At 54.8% G+C, this 15,415-nt stretch overlaps 2 protein-coding genes across 2 annotated transcripts; both read left to right on the forward strand.

The window, feature by feature from the left end:
• Window positions 1-661: 661 nt before the first annotated feature.
• COCSUDRAFT_64969 (hypothetical protein) lies at window positions 662-8,640 on the forward strand (the record flags this gene model as incomplete). The annotated part of the gene is made up of 17 exons (XM_005650564.1): window positions 662-747; window positions 987-1,148; window positions 1,472-1,575; window positions 1,855-2,019; window positions 2,392-2,474; window positions 2,708-2,823; window positions 3,122-3,264; window positions 3,444-3,729; window positions 3,888-4,172; window positions 4,395-4,870; window positions 5,013-5,144; window positions 5,576-5,664; window positions 6,129-6,395; window positions 6,776-6,914; window positions 7,206-7,462; window positions 7,814-7,993; window positions 8,407-8,640. The coding sequence occupies 17 exons, from the start codon at window positions 662-664 to the stop codon at window positions 8,638-8,640; spliced, it is 3,204 nt and encodes a 1,067-aa protein (XP_005650621.1).
• Window positions 8,641-9,231: 591 nt separating this feature from the next.
• On the forward strand, window positions 9,232-14,918 carry COCSUDRAFT_64970 (hypothetical protein; the record flags this gene model as incomplete). The annotated part of the gene is made up of 15 exons (XM_005650565.1): window positions 9,232-9,472; window positions 9,598-9,756; window positions 9,868-10,027; window positions 10,170-10,227; window positions 10,359-10,484; window positions 10,793-10,994; window positions 11,219-11,309; window positions 11,597-11,745; window positions 12,082-12,330; window positions 12,778-12,944; window positions 13,220-13,414; window positions 13,673-13,823; window positions 13,957-14,039; window positions 14,342-14,529; window positions 14,806-14,918. The coding sequence occupies exons 1-15, from the start codon at window positions 9,242-9,244 to the stop codon at window positions 14,916-14,918; spliced, it is 2,322 nt and encodes a 773-aa protein (XP_005650622.1). The 5' UTR covers window positions 9,232-9,241.
• Window positions 14,919-15,415: the final 497 nt, after the last annotated feature.

Here is a 15,415-nt window from a genome sequence, read left to right on the forward strand (position 1 = left end):
GTAAAGAGCTGCTTTTTGACAAATGCATTTGGGGTACTAAAAAGACTGCGTTTTGCACACTTGGATTAGGTATGTTCAGGTGTGCTTGTCAGCTATGTTTGACTTGACACGTGGACCCAAATATCAATGCAGCAATGGTGAGTTTTACTGCCTTACAAAGCGCATGTCTGACAAACTGGCCTGGTATTGCAGAAACGCTCATACATGAAACTGTGCGAGGATCAGCGCAAGCGGGAGCAGATGCATCTTGACAATGTACTTGATGGTGCGCACTTCCCATGCACTCCATATTCCAAATGTAATGTCTCGGCAGCCAACCTTGCCTGTTGAGGCAACCTCCCTCAGCATGACATGTCAGCAGCTGCACACGCATTTCCTAGCCTGGAATCTCCCTGTCATGAGCTGTGTTTTTGTGATTGCACCTTGAAGGTGCATGTAGTCCTCCATGTTATTTATTCATTTCTTACTATTTAAAGAAAGCACATTGTTCCGCTTTTAATTATCTAGCATCTAGGTACCTCCAGCAACACGTGTTTCAGATTTTTCCATCTGATACTGTGCGGTCATGGCATTTCCTCCATCAATGCAATGACTTTCCAAGATGCCGCGTAATCTGCCAGACATGCTGTGACTGATTTTCTCCTGATATTTTGTACCAGAGATGGAGCAGTTCCACAAGGATCCCAGGAGGAAGATGAAGACCAGCGGCCTCAAGAGGGACCTTCAGGAGCATGCCTCCGGCAGACTGTGAGTTGCCATCCTGCCTCAATGCTAAAGAAGATTAAGACCTCCAAAAAGATGCATTTGTGCATTTGGCAGGCAGGTCTGCCTCAGAACAGTATGGCCGCAAAGCACTAAATAACACAACTCCCTGATGCAGCCAACTGGATCTCTTGTGTCAGTGTGTGCTGAATCACCACAGCATGTGAATATTTGCACATGACCATCCGATCCGGATGGTGAAGTGAGTTCCATGGAATATGCAGGAGGCTGTCTGCAGAGGATGTGCTGAAGCGTCTGGCAGAGGAGCAGAAGTATCTGCAGCAAGGCTTCCGAAGTGCCCTAGTAACATTGTTCCGCTGCGATCTGCACATTGCCACTGCACGCCTGGCTGCTATGCGCATCATCAGGCACGCTCTCAAGCCACAGTTCCTACCCTGTAATTGACAGACTGCCTTTTGTGGGTCAACCTGCGTGCTTGATGGATGCTTGCCTTCCTTTTGCCAGATGAGTCAAAAGTTCGTCTTTCCATCTGTCAAACATATCTTAGAGGCCTGCATTTCCTTCTACGGATGCTGAAGCAGTGTGAAGTATTGGCGGAGGTCATGGGCAGCTTCTAGGACCAGGGAGCAGAGAGCAAGCAGCAGCATGGGCAAGAGCAAAGCTATCCGCAATCTGACCTGAGATAGTTTTTGAGGCTGTGACAAGCCACGGACGAACAATTTGATCCGATTGTGTCATGTGCTGGCAGAATCTGCGAGATGGAGCTTACCGTCTGCTTTGGGGAGTACCTGGAGAAGTGGCTGCTGCAGGGCTTGCGCAACACCTTGCACAAAGCCGCTCGCGAGCGCTTGGGTCAGTGCTCTTCCTACATAAACTCCATCCTGCAGTCTGGCATGATTGTACTGTCATCATTCCTACTGAGTGCAGGCCTGTCATCTTCTCTGCATTATGTATAGCCACAAATGAAGGTGTCAAAATCTATCAGGCAATTGCAGGGTGCTTAAGACAGCTTGCTTGCTACGCTCGGAGTGTCGCTCGTCTGCATGACTGCCAGCATGCACCAGCAATGCATGCTGTAAAACGTTGTATTGGGATCCCCGGGTTTTGATGCATTGCTGTGTTGGCATGCAGAGCGCGAGCAGGAGGCAAACATGGCAGCTCTGGTGGAAGAAGAGGAGAAGCTGAAGGCTGTGAAAGCCAAGAAGCAGGCCAAGAAGAAGGCGGCAAAGGCCAAGTCGCTTGTGCCGAGCATCCCCCTGTCAGCATTCCAGGCAGCAGGGGATGTCCACTCAAACGGTGATACTGCAGATGCAACGCCCTCCACCAGCCAGCAAGGCGGGGCCACTTCGACCCTGCACAGTTCCTCTCATTGATGCATGACATAAGTGTAATTCTCAGCATGCAGCATGAGATTTGATGAGTTGTGATACAACACCAGGTTGCAGACTTTTGTAGGCCCCGCAGACGTGGCTGCAGATGCCCTGCGTATATGCCCTATGGCCTTTGGCTTTGGGTTTGCCGACCTGTAATAATATTGACATGCAGGTGATGACTACCAGTATGCCAATTGCATGCAGAACTGTTTCAAATGAAGAGTTGGCTGCCACACTGAGTTTGGGAAGGATGTGTCATCTGTGATTGAGACAGCTGTCATGTGCTGCGTGCCAGGTCCTCCTGAAGCCAGAGCATCGGAGGCTGGGGACTTGAGCGCAGCCGTGGAAAGGCCCATCGACCCTGCATCTGCCGACACAGTACGTTCCCCCTCATGTGACCTTGCATTCTACCTTGCATCTGACAACCTTGTAAGTGGGTGTGATGACTTGCAGTACTTCAACATCTGCTGGGCCCTGTGCCCTAGCGAGATGGAGGATGCATTCTGTGTTGAGCAGGGCTGCATTGTATGACTTCAAGCTGGGACCTAATACGATGTGCACATGGGCGCAAGCTGGGAGGTGATGTCTGAGAGGTGTATTGTGTCTAGCAGACGGAGCAGTGGGACAAGGTTGCCACAACCAGCGCAGAGGCAGACGGCTGGGGTGACGAAGAGAAGGATCAGCCTGAACTGGCGAGCTCGGCAGAGGCCTCGACTGCACTCTCCCTGTGCGCCCCTTGCTGCCCTCTGGACCTAAATCATCCCATATCGACCAAGCTGTTCCGCGCTTGCGTCCAGAATTTGACTAGGCTTGTACATCTGGTTACCATGACTCCATGTGAAAGCAATTGTAGGCCTGTGAAGTATGCCATGCATGCAGAAATTGTCATCTACTCTGCATGAAAATGGTGCACAATTGTCAATTATTACCCCTTGCGCTACCATGTAGATAAGGGTAGGATTTGGGAGTGCCTTTCTGAATATCACTGCTCGTCACTTTGCCCTGAGTGCGCTCTGCTGGCGCAGTGTGCAGGAGGAGGCTGGCGGCTTTGAGTACGTGGAGAGCAAATCGAAGAAGAAGAAGAAGAAGAATAAGAAGAAGACTACCGAGGATGAGGAGGCCTCTGCTGCTTCTGCATCCACCGCATGGTGGAGACCTGAAGGAGCAGGTACCAATCTCTGCTTTTTAAGACCTGATGATTGGGGGCAAGGGGGTTGCAGACATTGAGCGGATTGCAACTGACTTTCTGAGTGGAAGTGGTGTTAATGCACACTGGAAGTTCTAAGTGCACTGCAATTGGAGGTGGCCCGGATCTTCATTTGAATATGTGGTGCTGCGTGTAAACAGGAGACGAGGACACAGCAGACGAGTGGCAGACCGCAAAGCCGCGGCGGCAGCAGCAGAAGCGGGGGGACCGGGGGGACTCGGCAGGCCCCCCGCACCAGCTGAACGGCCACTCTGAGGAGCCGAAATCGCCACTCCCACAGCCGCGGGCCACAGAACGGGCCCCTGCCGCTCCAATGGCATCTCCCAGAGCCGTACCTGTCTCTGTCGGGGATTACGGCTCTCCCGGCCCTGCCTCCCGGACCCAGCCAGCTCAGCGCTGCGCCAAATGCAGAGAGCCCGGCCACAAGTGCGTGCCTTACTCCTGCCCTCATTGCACAACTACATGCGTTGTCTGAGACTTCCGGCACGGATGCTGCCCTTAACTTGCCTGTTTCTTGTGCCTTGGCCTGCGAGCAATGTGCTATGGTGACCCTCGAGATTTCAAGACAGACTCCTTGGCTGCAGGGTGATGGAGTGCCCAGAGCTGGCGCACCTGCCTCCCTTTGTGCGCGGGGAGATCCTGATGGCGCTGCTGGAAGGGAACGCGCAAAGAGTGCATCTTCTGCTGGCGCGGCCGCCGACAAATGCATGCCACTGGTGCGACGCTCCGGAGCACAGCGTGTACATCTGCCCCCAGCTTGCCGGCGTGAAACCCATGCTGAAGGCCGATCTGGCGACGGCGTACGAGACGTGCAACCTCAAGCTGAAGAGGAGCACGTTGGCTGAGCTGGAGCGCCACCTTCCCGCCAGGTGTGGCAAATATTGAAGTATAACTCACCGCCCCTTGAACTCTCCTGCGCTGTGCTAGGATGCCATTCAGTACCACCAAATCTTGCCGTGAATTTATATGCAGAGTTTTTATCAAATAGTTGGTGAGCACCTGAAAGAATTAAATAGACATGTTCATGTCTGATTTACGTGGCAGGCAAGTGGCCACATCAAGTGCACTAACCAAGGTGCTGCTGCCTGCAGGAGCAGATCTGGCACCCGTCCTGGCAGCGACCAGCCACCGGCCCCGCCCAGCAGCGGCAGCCGGCCGCAGCCCGGGGCGCCGTCTCGCGCCGGCCTCGCGCAGCCGCCGCCGCCGCCTCCGGATTGCGTTAGCGGCCGCAGCGAAGCCGAAAGCTGGCGCCGCCAGGTCAGCGCTGGGTCCGATGCCTCTTTTGGCAACGACGGCTCCGCACCCGAGCAGCCGTCGGCCCGGCCGCAGCCGCGCGGCGCAGCGGCCGACAGCCGGCCCCGGCCGCGCGGCGCGGCCGCCGAAGATGCGCGGCCGTCGCCGCGGAGCTCGATGCGCGCCGTCGCTACTCCATTCGTCCCGAGCCAGCCTGGCACTCCCCGGGACGGCGTGGCTTCTACATCCGCGCCTCAGATCAACCACGTGCAGGCTGTCAGGACCGTGCCCATACCTGCCAATGCCACCTACCGGCCGCTGCAGCAGGGTGCAGGTGCGCCTGCTGCCCCTGCCTTGGACCGATTGGCACTGCTACCTCTGTGGGTGCTCTGTGTCTGACGACAAGGCCATGAGCTGGGTTGTGTGAGAAACCAAATGGTGTGGGGATGTGATAGAGCGCTCTTGCCGGGTGCCAGGGCCGGCGTCGCCGGCGCTGGGCGTGCCGCTGCAGCGGCCGGCGCAGGGGCTGCGCAAAGACAGCGCAGACGACAACTTCAGCACCATCATGGACATGCTCTGCCCGCAGCCCTCGCTGGATGCACCTCCAGGTGCGCGGTTCTGCAAGCCTCTAACAGCCTTTTTGCTCAGACCTTATCGTCCTCCTCAAGAATCTGTTGTGTCAGAAAGTAAGCAATGCCTGTGTACCCTTGCATATCAATGGGCTGATGGCCATTAGAAGCATAGCTTTCAAGATTCATGTCTTTTGTTGCTTGGATGTGGCGAGTCCATCTAGGAGCAGACTTTTTTGGCAGCGTGTACCTGCTGCTCCTGTGCAGGCGCACCTCGCCTCTGGCAGGTAAAGCATGTACTATATAACAAAAGGGAATTTCTTCTACGTTGACAGTAGGACCCCGATACTCCCTCTGACAGAATCCTGTGAAGAATTTTTTCTCCAGTTGATGAGGTTTGAAGGTCTGCACCATCTGCTGGGTGCAAATGAAGGACAGCAAGCTTCAATGTGTGCGCGTGTGTGTTGCAGCTGAGCGGAGCTGGGCGGGAGTGGCGGAGGGGCAGGAGGCACGCGCATGGGCAAACAAGGAGGAGGATGACATGCAGACCGCTATCCAGGTGGGCTGCTCTACTTCACCCTTCAGCGCTCACAGCTGCATGCAGCGATGCAATCTATTGTCCTTCATTCTAGCAGCCAATCTAAATCGTTCCGGCTCATACGCCTCATGCAACATGTATTCCCAGTATTGGCGCAGAAATGTATCTTCCCATCCTCGGCGTGTGAGGCAGATGCCATCTCTTATCTGTGCCCACTACGCGACAAAAGCTTCAATGCCCGCACTTCTTAACACTATCAACCATTGCAGTGTTCACCTGAGGTACAGTGCTGACCGGGAGGGAAGCAATGTGTATGCCAAGAGAGCATTAGTAGCAGCAGCAGGAGATGTTGAGTGGGGCAGCGAAGAATTGCCTACAAGACAAATGAGCCTCAGGTGGCTCCCAAAAGGTCTCTAAATGTAATAAAATCTGTAATCGTAATAAATATGGTAATTCAGTCTTAGCAACTTGGCTCGTCTGCGCAGGCGAGCCTGCACAACAAGCGGCGACTGGGGCCAATGTCAGCGCTGATGCTGGGCCCCAATGGGGACCTGGCGGGCGCCAGCTGCCACCAGCAGCCGTCACACAGGGTACAGCAGGCCTCCATGGAGCTTTTGGTGGCCACTCCTGGGCTGCAGAACCAGATCGGGGAGTACAACTGCTTCCTCAACGTCATCATTCAGAGCCTGTGGAACTGTCGCCAGTTCCGGGAGCCCTTCAAGACCGCCTCCGCCGCCTTCTTCTCCGCCCAGGTGGCCCCCTTACCCTCCAAGATGCTCCAGCATCAGCTCTATTTAGCACCTGTTTGCCAGGGGGCTATAAGGTGGAACTTGGTGGCCATAAAAATTACTGAAACGCCCTTGATTCTCATTGAGGAGTCTGAGTTGGTCCACGAATTGAAAGCCCTGGGTCTGTATGTGCTGCAATCCTGATATGTCCTTCATGGCATGACGGCTGAGGACTTGCAAGCGCTTGCCTCAAGCCTGAGAAAGAGAACAGCACTCAAAACTGCATGTGCCTGAACAGTCCGTGGACTGTATGCGTGGCCTGGCAGATGCTAGAGTGGCTGTCGTGGTAGGGATCCTTAGCAAATATCGGATTCTCAATTTTCAATTTGGATGTGCATGCGCAGAGCAACGCGGTGGTTGCAGCGCTGGCGGAGTTGTTTGCCACGTTCGAGGCGGAGGAACGGCAGGGCAGCCGCAGCGTCATCGCACCCACGCGGCTGCGCGAAGCACTTGACGCCCTCAACTCCCACGCCTTCCAGATCGGTATGGCGCCCTCACACATCCGGCAGTGCTGTGCCAATGCGGCCAGAATTTTTCTGACAGAACACTGTGTGGAAACGCATCAGGATATGCATGGGACGCGCATTGGCCGCGCAGCTGCTTGAAGAAAAGGCTGCGTCGGGACCTTATGTGCTTGGGGAACCTTCTTGGGGCTGTGGGTGTGGCAGTTGCAGGCTGAAGGCATTGGCAGAAGGTTCCTTGTTCCGCTGCATCACAGAGAATAAAGAGATTTGGTGTAGTGTTATCCTCTGAATCTTGCGCTCGGGTGTCTAGGGGAGATGAGCGACGCAGCAGAGGTGCTGGGCGCGGTGTACGACAGCCTCAAGGAGGTTCCCGGGGGCGCCGAGTTGGTGAATGCAGTGTTTGGGCTGCGCGTGCGCGAGCTGGTGCACTGCGGCAGCTGCGGCCGGGACACGCACTGCACGCGCTACACGCAGTTCTTCTACAACGTGTCAGCGACAGCGCTGCGCCTGCAGGCCATGCTCAACGGCGAGGACGGCCGCCTGCCGCCGCTCGGCCGCCTGCTCTGGGTGAGTCATCACTTTTACATAACTTCCTGCCGAATTCTCTGCACCCGCTCACCGACGGACAAGGCGATTTGCTGCCTCATCAGCGAGTGCTGGACTGGAGCAGCTCAATCTTGGTGAGAGAAAATTGCAGAAATCTTTGTTGTGCAGCCAGGCGTTTCAACTAAGATTCACTCTGGGGCATGAAGAGCGTGTCCATCTGCGCCAACCAGCTGCTGAATTTGTGCCTGTGATGGTTGGTGAGCATGCCATGACAAGCCGAGTGTGCTGAGCACAGCTCAAATCAATTGTTGAAATTGCGATCTTGCCGTGCATAAGTGAGCGTTGTCATGACGCAGTCGGCTGCCGTTGCAGGAGATTGAGGCGCAGGACGTGAAGAGCTGCGACACGGACGTGGGCGGCTGCGGGCAGCTGAACAGCATTCAGCACCTGCTGGAGGGCGCGCCGCCGAACGTGTTCACCGTGCAGCTGGCCTGGGAGTCCCAGCACGAGTCCTCCGACGCCATCCGCGCCACCCTCGCCGCCATCCAGGAGGTGAATTTCTCACTCCCTCTGAAATGCCCTTCATATTACCTGGACTTCAGAGAGAGCCCACAGAAAGACTCTTCATCATATCCATGAAGGCTGTTCCACCAGACCTCTGTGAGAGGCTGGAGACTGTAGGCATCACAAATGCGCCCGTCATGCAAGACTCCTTGTGTGTCTCCTACCTTTTGCCGCATCTGCACTATGCTTTAAATGCAGCCTCAAACTCCTGCCAGCCTCCAAGCAGCTTGCTTCCCTATGAGCCAATGCCAATGCCAAAGCAATTTGCCATTGATGTTTTGATTCAGCTGCGGTATGCCTGGGCTGAGTCAGTTGCTGTAAGGTGTAGCTCGGCGGGTATTATTCAAGTGTGGGGAATTGAGTACATTGGGAAGATTTCGAGCGCGTGCATGCATGCGCAGGAGGTGGATGTGGGGCACATCTACAAGGCGCAGGAGCCGCGGCAGTACCGGCTGCGCAGCATGGTCTGCTACTACGGCGCGCACTACCACGCTTTCGTGCACGCGAGCGGCCAGTGGATCATGTTTGATGACGCCAATACCAGCGCCGTCGGCGGCTGGGACGCTGTCATGCACAAGTGCCAGCTCGGCAAGATCCAGCCCTCTGTGCTCTTTTTTGAGGCCATGGGCGGCTAGCATGTGGAGGGAGTGTCGATTCTGCGACTCCGTAGGTCAGGGGTGGTGCTTGAATTCATGCTGCGCGGTCCTGAAACCGTTCTGATTTTGTGTTCTTTTGCGAATTGTCGGTTTGTGCTGCTTGCTGTCTCGCGTAGGAAGCTTTTGGGACGGTGGATCCGGAGGCCCCAATTCAGATCGGTACAGGTTGATGTAAGCGAATAGGTAGATAGCAGAGCATCCTGTAACAATAACGTGTACTGGTACTGGACTCATCCTTGCAGACATGTGGGTGGTCACACAAAGCCAAGTGGGATCTTCCACCCCACCCCTCTTCCACCCCTCAATCCCTCCAACAACTTGTTCGTCAGTAACTCAAGCGGCTGCAAATAGCCTCAACATTCACCGTGTCAGACCTCTGAGTGCGTACCATCGACCATGTCGACTGCTTCTTCTCTGAAACCTGCACAGAATCTGTCGATTTCGAGGTTTGAACTGAGATTTGACAGGGACGCCAGCGAACACCGTGTCTCCACCACCGCACGAGATGGCGTGGTTCATCTTGCCTCTGGGAGATCACTTACAGGACCTAGAAGCAGTCACGGGCATCTCAGGCACCACAATGGTGGTCCTGCGCCTGTTGCGATGGACGACGAGAGTGCTCGTCGGCCTTGTGATATCGGCATTTGTGCTGGGATCCGTACTGTTAACCCTGAACAAGGTCCTCCTGAGCTCAGTCTTTCAGAAGTTCAGCTCGATCTGTTACTTCCCATTCATTACCAAGGCATTGAAGAAGGGTGCAGAAGCAGAGGGATTCGCCTTCCTTGCGGAGGATCGACTGTATTCAGTCGCGGTGAGGACCTTGCCATTCTTCACTCGCACTTGTATTGTCGATGGTAGATCTCTTGACATGCACACTTGTGTTGATAAGCTGCCATCTTTTGTCAGAGAGACTTATTGTTGCTGTTGACACTGCAGGTGTACTGCATCTGGGGCTTGACATTCCTAGCAGCGCTGCTGACCATTGTCTTGCGAAATCTGCCAGCTCGAAGGCCCAAGCATGTGCAGAATACATCTAGCCCAGACACCCCACTGCTCAGCAGGCCGGCTGAAGAATTGAGCGCACCGCATGCTGTGGTGTGGGCAGTGTCTTTTCAATATCCCAAAACTGGTTTCCGAATTGACTATCTGACATTGGTGACCCTCAAAAGGCCTCATGTGCTAAGCAATCTTGCTTACGGCTGGCAGGTCAAGCGCATGTTGCATTATCACCTGCCACCAAGGGGCTTCTGGTCTTGGTGGTGTGGTGGCATGGCGGTCTATGACGCCCTTGTGGTGGTGGCCTGGGTGATCGTCAACATTCTATATGTGCAGCAGCGCGTCAGCCTCATCCTGCCCATCTTCAAGCGTGCGCCAACCCCATTGCTGAATCCTGCCTGCCTAGGCCTGCCGTTTGCATTGTGTGATCATATCAGGTCTTTGGATTGTCTTCGACGTATGCTTACATCCAGCTGCAATCAGACCAACGCACTGTGGTGTCTATTCTGCAGAGGCAATCGCGCAGGGACTGCTGCCTGATTGGAGCACTACACAAGCGCTCCTCGCTCTGTGAGCACCCAAATCACCCAGCTTTTTATGCATATCAGTTGGCATGCATACTGCAAAAACACTCTTCTCTGTAGGTGTGATAGTACACCTCATTATGGCTGGATAGTTGAAGTGAATTGGCTGCCGTGCAGCATCTCTGGAGCGCTGGGGTGGGCGGCCACGCTGGACATTCTGCTGCTGTTCTACCCGGTGCCGCGTTCCATCTTCCTGCACTGGCTCATGGGCACCAACTTTCCCACCCTCATCAAATACCACAGGTGCGCATGAGCTATCTTACTGCTCACCCTTGCTTTGTCTACAGCACTTCAGAGCTTCTGTTCAGGATCATGACACTGTCATGCCAGCTGTTTTCCTTTGTCTCCTGTTCATGCAGCGGCCGGCAATGACGAAACATCCTTTATTGGCACCTGACAGGCAAGCACTTGCTTCAGAAAGAGAAAGGAGCAGAGAAACGACTCTTCTCCGTGTACTTAGGATGCGTTCTCCGTGCGTTCTCCGTGCATGTTGTTGCAATGCATCTAGATATGCATGGGGTGGTTTTGAATCAATGGTAGAATGGGAGCAGGTGGCTGGGGCACGGCACGATGTGGATTCTGAGCGTGCACGGCTGCGGCTTCTACGCGCTGTGGCTGTGGGAGCACGATTGGCTTGCGGGCCTAGTCTGGGACCGTAACGGCACCAACATGCTGGCGGGCACGCTGTCCTGGTTGTGCGGCTGCGCGCTCTGGTTCACCTCCCTCGAATTTGTGCGCCGAAAGTACTTCGAGGTGCGAGCTTCCTGTGCAAGGGCTGATGCAGCACTCCAGTCTGAAAGCTGAAAAGCAAGATGATTGCTTAGCACAGATTTAGGGCCCTCTTCAGCACTTGCGAGAGTTCGTGCTTCTGGCTGAAGCTGCACATGCCTGCATGTGCGTGAGTCAGGATCATTGCCTGATGTTGAAGGCAGAATGTTGCTACCTGACTGATTAGGGTGAGACTTGCTTTCATGCAGCTCTTCTACAAGACCCACATCCTGGGCTTCCTGGGCTTCATGCTGTTTGGCTTCATGCACCACATCAGCCTGTGGGCCTACACCATGCCAGGTCAGCACCTCCCTCAGCCTGCCCAAAAACTGTTCTTGACTGTAGCTACTAATCTGACATACGTCTCCGAGACTATGAATTCGGGGCTATAGAGTTACCCCGAATCTTTGCTTAAAAGCATGTCGCAGCCATTGTGCAGCTCCTTGAGTGCAGAGCTGAAAATGATCCTTCATCACTTTGGTAATGCCGGGGTTCTGATTCAGGACTTCTGAATTCACCATGATGGTGTATTTATTATCTCTTGGGATTGGCATCACTGGGCGAGCGTGCCGTATTTTGGGGTGCAGGTCTGCTGCTGTACCTGCTGGACGTGACAATGCGCATGGCGCAGCAGGCGCAGCCGGTGAAGATTACGAGCGTGGATGCCTGCCCCAGCGCCACGCTGGCCACGCTGGAGTTCAACACAGACCCCTACACGCCCGTCAAGCCAGTGCAGGTGTGCAGACGCCGTCGTAGTAATCTCCGTAGCTGATGCAAACTCAGCAAGCCATGCCAAGGACTGCCTCTTTGGAAGCCAGTATTGCAACTCCAAAAAGTCTGTGCTAAAGGGAAAGGAGCTGTAGAGTGCTTGATGTGCTCTTGAAAACATGGCTGGCTCGGCCAAGAACCATATCCCTTGTGCCAAGTGACAGCCAAGCATGGTCATGCAATCATGCAAATCACCATCTTCAGTTACTGCAATCCATGTGAGGTGCTCGGATATCATGCACCATGTCTTACATATAGCAAACTCTCCTACAGGCGCTAAAGCCGTGTCGGCTGTGCACTGCAGGACCTGTTTCTGGGTGTGGATGGCCTGTCGACAGTGCAGTGGCACCCCTACTCCACGGTGGGGGGCCCGCGCCCCCACACGCTGGTGGCCCACATTAAGAGCTACGGCGCATGGACCAGCGGCCTCATGCGCCGGCTGCTGCGCGACGGTTCCGTAACCATGCGCATCGACGGACCTTACGGCGAGTTTGAGGAGCGCCCTGAGTGGACTCGCCACCGCACGCTTGCCATCTTTGCTGGCGGAATTGGGGTGCGCGCATTGCTGCAATGGGAGCTCCAATCCTTAATTGTGAAACAATGAACTCTTAATCTGCAACACATCAGAACCTGAGGTGCTAGCTTGACCTGCTAGACGTAAAGGCACCTGATAGGACAGGTAGAGGAGCAAAATAAGGCATTGCTCGGGCATTATCGAAGTATATTCTCGCGCTGCCGTGGCTGGCGTGCTTGTGCGTACCATCTGCATGCTCGCTCACAAGGCGGTGCTTGCCGATCATGCAGCAGATCACATGGGCCAGCATGCTAGAGCCACTTGATCAGCTTTGCTGATCTGGGCTTGCGTAGGCACATTATAGCAATCTTGGCCTGTCAATCTGGCAAGGTAAACCACTTCATTGTGAGATGAGCGATGCTCACATTTTCAAATGCTGCAAGTACAGTGAAGTAGGCAAGTTCTGATGTCACCTGCTCGCGGCAGGTAACGCCAGTGTTTGGCATACTCAACGACTTGACGCAGCGGCGCGCGGCCGCAGCAGACGGCGGCGGGGACGGCGTGCCGGTGCCCGACAAAGTCATCTTCGTCTTCAGCGCGGCGCAGAAGAACGAGCTGGCCCTGCTGCAGCGACCCCTCCTGTCTGATGCCATGTGAGTGCCCCTCCTGCCTCCTGATGCCAGAAATTTACAAGTGCAATTCATGCTGTTCTGAAGACAGAGGCCTTGCCGCATGTAAGACGGCAATTCATTGGCAGAGAGACCTTGTGTTGTCCTATAGCAGACATGGATTGCTGTCCAGCAGGAAAGTTAAAGCTGACCGAGCTTCCAAGTCCCCTGTGCCTAAAGGTGGGGGTAATAGATTTTCAAGGGGCGACCCCGCATGACTAGAATTCAAAGGTGCATATGATGTTGCCTGTTCTTCACAGGCATGAGGGGTGGCTGGAGCTGGACGCATACTACACAGGAGCCAACAGGGGCAGGGACCCCTCAGACCTGGGCGCGGGGGCACCCAAGCCTGATGAGGCGCTCATCCTGCCCAATGACAGCGCCGCTGACCTCACCACGCCCCAGAGCAGCCGCCTCGCCACCAAATCAGGCGCCCTAGATGACTCAGTGACCAGGTCAGCCTCCTCAGAATTGACCTGATTTGTCGGGCTTTGCCTTGTGTTGCGAAGGAGCATCCATGATGCGCCTGACTCGGTGCTCGCTGCAATGCCAAAGATACGCTGCTGCATGCCAAAGATATTCCACTGCACCACGGCTCTTTGCAACAAGTTAGTAATGAGAGGGCATATGGCCACACCCAGTCAATGGCTTCCATGATGATGATGAAGAAAGAAAGGTGAAGCTAATACGGTTTTTCTTGTGGATTCCACCAGGACTGTGCTGCCGCCATATTTCTTTGGGGATGCGCACTGGGCGCTCGCGCATGTGCTGTGCCTTGTTGGTGCGGTGCTCGGAGGCGTTGCCTCCTTTGGCTACTCCGCGCATGCCAACACTCTACGCCCTGACGGCGCCCCAGACTGGCTGGTGAGCTCTTGCTTTCATTTCTCATTGCAATAAATTTGCTGTCTTGAATACCTAATTTGCATGCGCACGATTTCCAGTGCTATTTCTAGTGGGTCTGCTGTTCTAAGGTGTTTTTTTCGTGGGTGTTGCGCAGATTGGGCTCTACCTGCTGCTGGCATCGGGGCTAGGGGGCATGCTCCTGCCAGCCCTGATCATCATCCCAGCACACATTATCAGGTGGCCTTCTGACTTGTCCCCAAAAGTCCCAGCCAACTGCGGCTTATTCACCCGTGTCAGCCAGCACACGAATGTCTGGAAGAGCACCATTGTGCCCAAACCTTCACTCGTCAATGCCCACCGTCCATCGTTTGGATAGGCAATGCTGCCTGGACCAAGGGGTGTAAAAGGAGAATGACAGGAATGTCAACTTGCAAGGGAAGGAGTTGACACACCCTTCTATCCCCTTTCCCTCCTCTTGACTGCCGCAGCGCTCCACATGGGCGATCTTGCATCGAGGCTGAGGCTGTCGTGCTATGCAGGGCTCGGCACATTAGGCGGCTTGTAGCTGTGGGGACGTACCCACAGCAGCCTACCACGCCAGATGTTGAGAGCAGGGCAGCGCTGCCAGAGGTCAAGGCCACTCCCGGCCGGCCGGACATTTACGCACTGCTGCGGCAGATCTGCGCAGAGCATGAGTCCGAGCAGGAAATCGGCGTTGTGGCTGCAGGTGCCCTTCCTGCTTCATTCCCTGCATGCAGCGGTGTATGGCTCCTCAATTAAGTCCCATTTACCGATTTTGCAATCTGTGCCTAGGCCTCAAAAGGCTTCAAAGAGGCACTGGCTGGGGATCTGCACTGGGGGAATGAGTCGGGACACCAGTGCTGGAAATAGACCATATCCGTGCTGAAAGAGACCGGCAAGTATTTGAGATGGCCGTCTGGCCGTCCTCCAGGGGCTCAGAGAATTTTAGTAGGGAGCTGAGAGTGCTGCGTCGCATGTGCAGGGCCGGAGTTGATGGTGGAAGCTGTGGTGGAGGCGTGCCATGCCCACAATGACTCAGTGGGACTCCTGGGCCGCCCCTACCTGGACGTCAGCAAGCACACCTTCTCCTTGTAAGTGGGTATCTCCACACAGCAGCAGCATGTACCGGGGTTGATCAAGCGCCGGTGTGGGGTCCACGGCAGCAGCCCCATGTATTGAACTGGGTGGGGCTCTGTGTGCTCTGCTGCCCACCAATTGGCACTGGTTTGTAGTGGAAGATGTTGAATATCATTGTGTCCTAGGGGGACACATGTATCTGTTGGCTCACAGAGACAGTTGTAGCAAGGTGCGGACCCATTGATGTACTAGCCAGACGAGGTATGTTTGTACTTGTGAGTAATTTGTATCAAAGATTTCTCAGGCAGGGTTGCTGTGGCATTGTCCAGACACAATGCGGATGAACTCATGAGGTTGCAATTTGGGAGCAAATTCGGTCAGCGTTCCTTCAAGGCCTCGTAGGAAGATCCAGATATGCTCTCCTACCCATGGTTGCATGGTGGCAATTGAGTAATTTTTATGCTTGAATCCTTAGCATGCTATCGAGAGGATTTGTCGTGTCATTTCTGTGTTGT

Source organism: Coccomyxa subellipsoidea (assembly GCF_000258705.1).
Source record: "Coccomyxa subellipsoidea C-169, whole genome shotgun sequence".
NCBI lineage: Eukaryota > Viridiplantae > Chlorophyta > Trebouxiophyceae > Coccomyxaceae > Coccomyxa > Coccomyxa subellipsoidea.